The 9,071-nt window shown below is 48.1% G+C and overlaps 1 protein-coding gene across 3 annotated transcripts in view; it reads right to left on the bottom strand.

The window, feature by feature from the left end:
• Nucleotides 1-1,163: 1,163 nt before the first annotated feature.
• Med12 (mediator complex subunit 12) overlaps nucleotides 1,164-9,071 on the bottom strand; it is a 23,542-nt gene continuing 15,634 nt past the window's right edge. The window contains exons 34-46 of one of the 3 annotated variants that reach the window (XM_021152791.2): nucleotides 8,390-8,499; nucleotides 8,057-8,192; nucleotides 7,177-7,338; nucleotides 5,617-5,994; nucleotides 5,246-5,396; nucleotides 4,901-5,106; nucleotides 4,661-4,738; nucleotides 4,519-4,573; nucleotides 4,356-4,443; nucleotides 2,454-2,697; nucleotides 1,811-1,954; nucleotides 1,545-1,626; nucleotides 1,164-1,357 (exon numbers count right to left, since the gene is read on the bottom strand). In XM_021152791.2, coding sequence (XP_021008450.1) covers nucleotides 1,314-1,357; nucleotides 1,545-1,626; nucleotides 1,811-1,954; nucleotides 2,454-2,697; nucleotides 4,356-4,443; nucleotides 4,519-4,573; nucleotides 4,661-4,738; nucleotides 4,901-5,106; nucleotides 5,246-5,396; nucleotides 5,617-5,994; nucleotides 7,177-7,338; nucleotides 8,057-8,192; nucleotides 8,390-8,499 — 1,878 coding nt within the window. In that variant the 3' untranslated portion in view covers nucleotides 1,164-1,313. Of the gene's footprint in view, nucleotides 1,358-1,544; nucleotides 1,627-1,810; nucleotides 1,955-2,453; nucleotides 2,698-4,355; nucleotides 4,574-4,660; nucleotides 4,739-4,900; nucleotides 5,107-5,245; nucleotides 5,397-5,616; nucleotides 5,995-7,176; nucleotides 7,339-8,056; nucleotides 8,193-8,389; nucleotides 8,500-9,071 lie in introns of all 3 variants that reach the window. The other 2 variants (XM_021152790.2, XM_029473286.1) reach the window with 2 other exon arrangements.

The raw sequence follows: 9,071 nt of genomic DNA, 5'->3' as shown, positions 1-9,071 counted from the left end.
CTTATCCTAGCCAAACTTCTACCCCTTGGGCTGCTTCCAGGATAGAGCAAGTCAAGAAAAAAAAAAATGCTTCAGTTGTGCTGGCTTTACTATACCTGGGAGCCCCATTCCTTTCTCACCACTTGAGGAAGTCCTGTATGTAGATGGGCTTTGTGGGCTCAGAGATATTTTTTTAAAATGACTTGGATATTCATCAGTTGGCACTCAAGCTTTCAAGGGCATAACTGACACATCCGAGTGATAGGGTGCAACTATAAATTGGGGGTACTCTCCAGTTATCACCCAACCACCAGGCTAGTGTAGACTTCTTCCAGCCCTAGCTGAGCAGAAATTGTCATAAAGTAGTTGGGGCCCCCAGCGCAGCCTTGGATTGAGGGCCTAAAGCAAACAGACCACAGAGATGGTGAGACCGGCCCAGACCTTGTTTCAAAAGTGACGCTGAAGGAAATTTTGAGTTGAGAGTGAGAAACAGTCACTCTGGGAAACCGCCAAGGTGGGTTGTATGAAAACATGGGGTTCCAGCAGGTCAGGGAGAAACAGGTGTGGCTTCCTGCTGGTCTCTCTTCCTGCTAGAACTACTCGGGACTTCTGTCACATCACATGCCATCACATGCGCACAGACAGCAACTATTTAGAAATGTTCCTTTCAGAGAAGTTCTCTAGTTAGCTTGGTGTATTTGATGGGGACTACATGAGACGACACAATGACAGGCATTGTCTGGTATCTCTACCCTATTCTCAACTTGTATGAAGGCAGTATCTGGAGTGTTGTGGAAGGATGATGGGGTTGCACTGATTTCTCTCCAGCCCAATGAGCCCCCCCACCCCCCTTCTAGTGGCACATCCCCAGTGGGAAAAAGGCTGTCATGAAGCTGCACTGTTGAGTTGAGGACCAAGGGCTTGGAGCTCATTCGGGTTGCTTTCGAGCAGGGAACCAAGCGTAGCGGTGCAGCGAGAACTCAGAAATGCAAAGGCAGAGGGTGAGGAGGGAGACGATGCAGAAGGCATGAAGATTCTTAGTGAGTCATCCTTTCCCCGTACTCTCACAGGAGACCCTTCCATGTGTACATTCACACACTTCTTTTGCAAAGAAGCTCTGTGTATTGAGTGCAGCAGCTCTAGGATCTCTATATAAATAATATACAAAACCCAACAGTTCAATGTTTCACATTAACAAAAATACTAAAAATTCATTAAAAATGGAGCCTGAGGGAAGGACCCCAACCACTACTGGAGCTCGCCCAGGAAGGGGACTGGGAATTAAGCAGAAAGGCTGGGCCACATCCAGTGTACAAGAAGTTCCTCCAGGTGACTCAGTAGCGTCCAAATATGTTGGTACTGGGCTGTGGCTGGGTATCTGTGAAAAATGAGAGACTGTCAGGTAGAAGGGTTCATATTCATGAGGAAAGCTAGTGGGCTGTGAAGGAAAGGGGAAGGGGACTGGGACCTCCACAATCTGGGCCTGAAGCGAGCACCTCAGCCACCTCTGCCTACCCCATCCCCTCTTCTTCCCCAGATTCTTCTTGGGAAGGATGTAGGCTTACTAGAGAGCTGTTGTTGAAGTTGCCGGACCAAAGCTGCTGTCTGTTGCTGCTGCTGGGTCTGCTGCAGCCCCTGGCGCTGGAACTGGGTAGAAATGGAAAGTGGAAGATAGAACTCCAACTTTCCAGCTCCTTCACCCATTTTAACCTATTAGTGCTATCCCTGACCTCCCAAAGCTACCCCATTACACAGTGTTCCTAGTGGGGATTGGCTATGTACCCATCCTGTGCAGCTAGCCCTGAGCCTGTGGCTATAGTTCAGCAGCTACCTGGGGCTGGGACTGGGGCTGGGGTTGGGGAGGAGCTGCCTGTTGCTGCTGCTGGTGTGGCTGCTGCTGCTGCTGCTGTTGCTGTTGTTGTTGCTGCTGCTGCTGTTGCTGCTGCTGCTGCTGTTGCTGTTGTTGCTGCTGTTGCTATAAGCACATAAGAGATCATTTTAAGAAGAGCAATGGAGCTGTGACTTTGTATTGAAAAGATGGGAGCAGGAAGAGGAAAGGGAGTTGGAGCCAAGAAACAGTGAGGGAACTCCAGGTCCACAACTGAAAGAAACCAAATAGTATAACTGGCAAAGACTGTCCAATTTCCCTCCTCGCTATGATTCTCAGGAAATGAAAAGGAGTCGGGAGGAAGCCACTTAATTATCATTGCTGAACCCATTATGAAGGCATAGGCCTATAATTCCAGCATTCAGAAAGCTGAGGCAGGAGGATTGCCATGAGTTTAAGACGAGCCTAGGTTATAGTATGAGACCCTGTCTGAAGCAACCAAAGAAAAGCAAAGTACTAACATAGGTCAGCCATTGTGCTCAGTGCTTACTACATTACCTCACATTTCATCTTGGGGATAGTGTGGGAAGAATATGTCCTTTCTTTCTTGAGTTCCCAAGTGTCTGACACAATCCCATGGCCTTACCCGTAGCATCTGCTGCTGCTGCTGTTGCTGTCGGATGTGGTACTGCTGTTGTTGCTGCTGCTGCTGCTGTTGTTGTTGTTGTTGTTGCTGCTGTTGCTGCTGCTGTTGCTGCTGCTGCTGCTGCTGTTGTTGCTGCTGCTCAGGCAGGATGGAAGTTGAACGGACGCCTGCCTGGACACCCTGGGCACTCAATGGAGTCATGGTACCCATCATGGGTGTCTGCTGCAGTGTCTGGTGTGAAAACCTCCAAAGACAAGAGGTCCAAAGGTCAAAGCACAGGGCAGGGAAAGGGGGTGGTGCAAACCCTGGGTCCCTGACCTGAAAGAAACTAACAAGTCATTGTATTCATTCGTCTTGGCACTAATGAGAGGAGCCCTTTTGGAGTCTGACAGATTTCTAGGTCAGAGAATAAAACACAAAGACAATACTCCATTTTACTGTCTCATAACCTTAATGCTTAGGAATTTTTAGAATCTGTTTTAGCTATCTTTCTCTCATGAAAAACTGTCTGCACATGATAAGCATTCTAATAAACACCTATCAAGGGTTTTATGGTTGCTGTTGCTCCCCAGAAACACACCCAGTTGTTCTGCTATTCCATATGCCCCCCTTTCTACCCAAATCTGCAGATCCCTGAAAATCTGCAGCTGGGCTCCCTCTCTTCTGTCTTCTCACACCTTCCCCTACACTCCATCCATTCATTGCACACTAACCCCTTAACATACCAAGCTATCACTCTCCTGAGCAAAGCAGTCCTTTCTGGTTGTGTCTCAATGCCTTACCTCAGTATTCAATGTCATAGTCAACTCGCCCTCTGTAAGCTAGGCCCAGCTCCCTCCCTAGCATCCGTTCCACACTACACTTAAGATCTGCTCCTTTCTGTTGCCACTCAATCCAGTCCCATGTTTTGGCTCATGCTGCATCCCTTACCTGGAATGCCCTTCCTTTTCCACTTCTCCACAAATGGCAATCATAGTTATCTCAGAGAGTCCATGAGTCCTTCTCCAGTGACTCTGATCTATACTGGTGGTAGCCCACCTCTCCTCAAGTCCCATTTTCCTCCTGGTGCCCAACTGAACACCTGATTATGGCTTTGTTCCTACCATTCTCTAAAGATTCCTCTGCACAATATCTTCTGTATAAGACCTCTTCTTCTCAATTAGGGTAAAAAAATCTTTGTGGTGAGGAACCATGTACTTCTTTTTCACTATCTTTCCTCACTCTGGTCCCTGCATAATGCTGGCTACAGAGCAGGCCACTAATCAGGCCGCTCGAGAGTATTCTAAAGCCTAAGTTACAGTTGCCCAGGTCTTAACTACGATTTCACTAAAGTTAGCCATGAAATTCATTTGTTAGTCCATCCTAGAGTTCAACTGCTTTTTCTTTCCTTGAGAAAGGGTCTCACGTAGCTCAGGCTGGCCCCAAACTCATTATATAGCCCAGGATGACCTTGAACTTCTGATCCTCTTCCCTCACCTCTTGAGTGCTGCTATTCTAAGTGTGCATGACATAGCAGGCTTTATGTAGGACTGGAGAGCAAACTTGAGCCATCATGTATGCTAGGTAAGCAAGGTAAGCATGCTATCAACTAACCCTTATCCTCAGTCCTAGAGGTAACTGTTTAATACTGGATTTCGGACTCCTTATCAAATAGTACATCTATAAACCTAAGGCCCTTTCTTATCAAAGATACATACATTTGTTTCTTCTCTCTGATCCTCAAAGATTTCTTCCAACCTGGGTCATTTGTGGTAATGGTTACATGACCAGATTAGTGTTCTTAATGTCTCCCAAAGTTCAGGCCCATTTATCACCTTCAAGTATGGGATTTCCCAAATCAGATCCTTCTTAAACCTGCTTATACCTCACTATCCCTTGCCAGTTCACTACTACTTTGGGTACCTTTGAGTGGAAGTCAGTCCATGCCCATAGGTTGGGGCCTGCTGATGCACATAGCCACTGGGCCGCTGTTGCAGGTGGCGGGTAGGATCTACAAGAGTAGGATTGGTAGAAGGGTGGGTGCTCTGATAAGGCTGGCTGGAGTAGCTGGGGGGCACCATGGTACCTGCAGGGCCTGTGTGTTGCTGCAATCCCACATGAGAGACATAGGATGTATAGCCCTGGAGGGAAGGAGAAGAGAGCTGGGGCATGAGGGAAGATAGCAACTTGCTTCCCTCTCCCTGATGGCAATAGTCCCAGGCACTTACCTGGGAAGTCTGCAAACCATAGGAAGAACTAGGGGTCATCTGATGGACAGATGACTGTCCCAACATCCCCTGACTCTGCTAAAGGGAAAAAGGAGAACTCAAGTTCAGGAAGGGTTTTCTGCCATGTCTCTTTTATACCTCCAACCCTGCATGCTCCTGTGAAGGTTCCAAGCATCAACCTCAGTCCTGGGACCCACCAAAACCCCTCTCCCTGGCAGTCCTCCCTACTGCCCCTCTCACTATCTTTGCCTGGAGCTGTTGGCGAAGGCGCTGTCCCTGGGGCACTGTAGGTTGCTGCTGCCGGTATACAGATGTCTTATAAGAAGAGGGTTCTAGGCCCATGACAGTAGACATAGTTGTAGGCAGCACACCGGGATAAGTTGGTCGAGTTGGCAGCTTTTGCATTGGTAATCGCACGGGGCGGTATGGATCCACACGAGGGCCACCTGGAAAGGAGAGCAAATTGACCTCTCTGGGATCCTTATCTCTTCAGCCTTATTTTTTTAAAAACAGTTCCAGCCATCCACATCTCCCCTGGTGAGGGAGAAATGTTCAACTCCACCAATCCTAGTGACTAGTACTTACCAGCAGGTAGTGGCTGGTTTTGGGTATACAGGCCCATGGAGCTTTGCCTGTAGCTAAGGTGGGATATAGAACCAGGATTTGCATGGTGTAGAAGGTCTGGAGGCACTGTCACACCATAGGGGCCACTCCGACCTGGCCCCATGCCATAGTCCTGCACGGGTGCAGAGGACAAAGGTAAGTGGGTTACAGCAGTTCTGGATAGGGAGGTGGGGGAGGAGGGTGTAAGGAGGAACAGCACTGATATAATTCACTGGATCATGGTTCTAATGGCACCTCTTCCCTATGTATTGCACACCTCCCAGAAAGCAGGACCTTTAACTGTCGACTACACACAAAGTCAGGAAAAGGGCTTGGGTGGGGTAGGGACTGGCCTCGTTCTTGGTGGCTGGCTGGCTGCGTTTTTTGCCCTTGGTAGACTTCTTTTTGCGCTCCTCAGTGCTTGGAGGAGCAGCCCCTGGTTTGTCAGTCTTGGGGGGCTCAGGAGCCTTTTTCTCAGGCTCTAGTAGGGCAGGGGCTGGTGGCTCCTCATCTTCTGGGGGCAGAGGTAGTGGTTCCAGGTAATAGGCTCTGGGTCGAGGCCTCAGGTGGGTATGATAGAGCAACAGCCGCTGCTGCTCCTCCCCTCGTGCCACTCTGCGGTCCACTCGGACTGTGCCAAACCAGGCCCATGACAGTGGTGCTGTTGATGGCTTCAGGCCCTCAAAAAGCTCCCAGGGAGAGATCTTTTGTTTGGTAGAAACTTGTAGACCCTGCTCCAGAAGAGGAGAAACAATGAGCAGCCGAGACTTGGAAAATAAGATAACTTCTAGAAAGGGTAAAATAGCTGTTGACAAGTTTTTAAACAAGGAAAGAGTTGTAAGCCGTCGGGGGACATGAGGAGAAGAAAGAGACGCTGACACACAGATGTATGCAGGACAGAACATTCTGGATGGGACAGAGTTGAAGTGCAGGAGGAAGGAGTGACAGGAAAATGGGAGACTGGGAGAGAGAGACTGTAATGAAGAGGCAGACAGGGAAGCAGAGATGGAGGGGAGGAAAAAGGCTGACAGAAGATGAGAGGAATAGAAAGGAGCCAGAGAGAGGGAAATGAGGGAAAGAAGGGAAAGGAGACGAAAGGAAAGGGGGAAGGAGAGGAGAGAAGAAAAGAGATAAGGAAAAACTAAAGATGGCAAAGAGAGGCAGTCAGAGATAAACAGGAAGAGAATGGCAAGGGTATGGATAGAGAGACAGGGAGGCAAGCAGGAGCAGAGAAACTGATGGAAAGAAATTAATTGGGAGACTGTGTACACTGAGGGGCTTCAACTTTGCATCTGAACCTCTGCATCCCCTTTCTCTCTCTTCTATAGGGTGATATGGTACTCAAGGAAATACTCAGCGAAGTGCTGGATAGATGGCCTGTGCTTAAGATCCCTTGCTACTCTTGCATAGGACCCAGGTTTGTTTCCCAGAACCCCTATCAGGTGGCTCCAGGACATTCAGCCCTGTGGGTACCTGCACAGGTACATGGCGTACACACAGCCAAGCATATAAGTTTTTAAATCCAAATACTGAAACCAACATGAAAAATAAAAGGAAGCTGAGCTGCTCAAGTAGAGAGACATGGAGAAAAGAGACAGGGTGCCAGCAGAATGCTGAGAGACAAGAAAACAGTGGTGTGGAGAGGAGGGCAGAGCACGGAGAAAAGTCAGAGGGTAGTGAGACAGGCAGAAATAACAGCAGAGTCTGAGAGAAGAGGGAGACTCCAAAAGAAGGGAAATGAAGGGTAAGGTACGCTAAGTGATTTGTTCAAAGCCCCCTGTATGATGGTGTGTAGGTTTTCTTGGGGGGAACCTAATGGGCTCCTGGATTTCTTGTATTAGCTGGAGCTGTGCAGTCAGAGATTAACATGGGGGACTAGGGGGCAGAAGGCATGGGAAGACAATAGGACATGCCTCCTTCTTGAAGATGGAATCGAAACCAGCAATCTTGTTGCCCTTGGTGTCGATAAGGGAGCCCTGTGGCTCACAGGTTATGACATCTCGGTTCTGCTTGGGTAGTGGCAACAGCTGGTGAACCTTCTCCAGACTGTCTGATTGGCGCTCCCCCAAGTCCTTCTGTAGACACAAGAAGATGGGTCATGAATTCAAAGATACAGAATAAGGGGGACAGGAAGTCTCAAGGGGTAGCACAGAATATAGTAAGTATAAAGAAGACACTCAGAAAGTCAAGAACACTGACTGCTCTTCCAGAGGTCCTGAGTTCAATTCCCAGCAACTACATGGTGGCTCACAACCATCTGTAATGGGATCCAGTGCCCTCTGCTGGTGTGTCTGAAGACAGTGACAGTGTACTCACATAAATAATACTCAAATAAATAATTCTTAAAAACAAAGACACTCAGAGCTGGCCATGGTGGTATAAATCTCTAATTCTAGCACTTGGGTGGCTGAGGTAAGAGTGTTTTAAGTTTGAGGGCCAGCCTTGGATATATAAAAGAGCCCCCTGATCCCCTTCCAAAGTAACCCCAAAATAATCTCAGCATTTAAGAGGCTGAGGCAGGACGATTGCTGTGGGTTTAAGTGAAGTATGGGTTATGTAATGAGTTATAGGAGAACCTGACTTACCAACCAACCAAACAAACAAACAAATTAGAATACAAGGCAATGGCATTCAGTAAATCCCCATTACACAGATCAAAAAGAGCACATAGGAAAGGGGAGGAAAGGGGGCCCATCTCACTCCCCATCCCCAGGCTGCACAGTAAATACAGTCAGGACAGAAGGAGCTGAGTTTCCAGCACCCCCAAACCTTGTTCTTGACCCCTCTGCTCACCTGAAGCTTCTTCACCAAGTTCATATATGCACGCTTGTTTTCCTCCATGCTGCCTTGCGAGATACTGGACATGTCTGCAGCCAACGTTCCATTGATAAGCACGCTCAGCATGTCCAACACAGTAGTGAAGAGCTCACTGTGGCAGGCAAGAAGCCAGGGAGAAAAGCAAAGGAGCAAGAGATTAAGAAAATGGGGCCGTAAGACGTCAGAGGCAGGAAAGGATGATGTGATCCCAAGGGTCTTGAGATTGTGTGCAGGAACCCAGGGCCATGGAGCCCGCGGTTCACGTGTCTGGCACAGGGTAGGGACTCCTTCAGGCTTGGGAATGCTCACTTATTAGACTGCATGTCCACAGTGCCGCTGATGATGATCTCCAGGAGGAGCTGGGCCCACTCTGTAGTCTGCTGGGTACTACGCTGCACAGTGTCAAACATGCCCCCCACCTGACAGGACCACAAGGCAGTCAGACAGGTCAAGGTGATGATGGTCAGGATTTTGAGAAAAGCTTAGGTTAGAACCTGGTTGCGTGAGAGCTGAGACCCACTGAGGCCCTGTCCTGTCACTTGTACCTATGATTTCCTATTTGATGCTAGGCCAGTGGCTGAAGTTGGTATGTCAGGATCTGTTTCCTTACTTATAAAGAGGTGGGACTTATACTAAACAAATTCTGCAATCCCATTTAACATTCCACAATGGGTTTCTAGTACTCTAGGACCCAGCCAGAATGCCGAATATTGAGGCAGGGTTCCTGCAAGCATACGAGCTATTCAGTCTATTGGATCCTGACCACAGGGATTTGGTTCCTTTGATCATTTTAAGGTCCTGCATTTCAAGAAAGTGAGGTTAATATTGGAAGACCTCAAAGAATCTAGGACCTCTATCCTCAAACCTGTCTTCCCTAACCTGGAGTTTCTTAACTGTCTTTTCTTTTCTTTTTTTTTTTTTTTTTTTTTTTTTTTTTTTTTTTTGTTGTTGTTTTTTTTTGAGACAGGGTTTCTCTGTGTAGCCCTGGCTG

Source organism: Mus caroli, chromosome X, assembly GCF_900094665.2.
Source record: "Mus caroli chromosome X, CAROLI_EIJ_v1.1, whole genome shotgun sequence".
Taxonomy (NCBI): Eukaryota; Metazoa; Chordata; class Mammalia; order Rodentia; family Muridae; genus Mus; species Mus caroli.
Note: the sequence above shows the minus strand (reverse complement) of the source record. Positions and strands in the feature narration are given on the sequence as shown.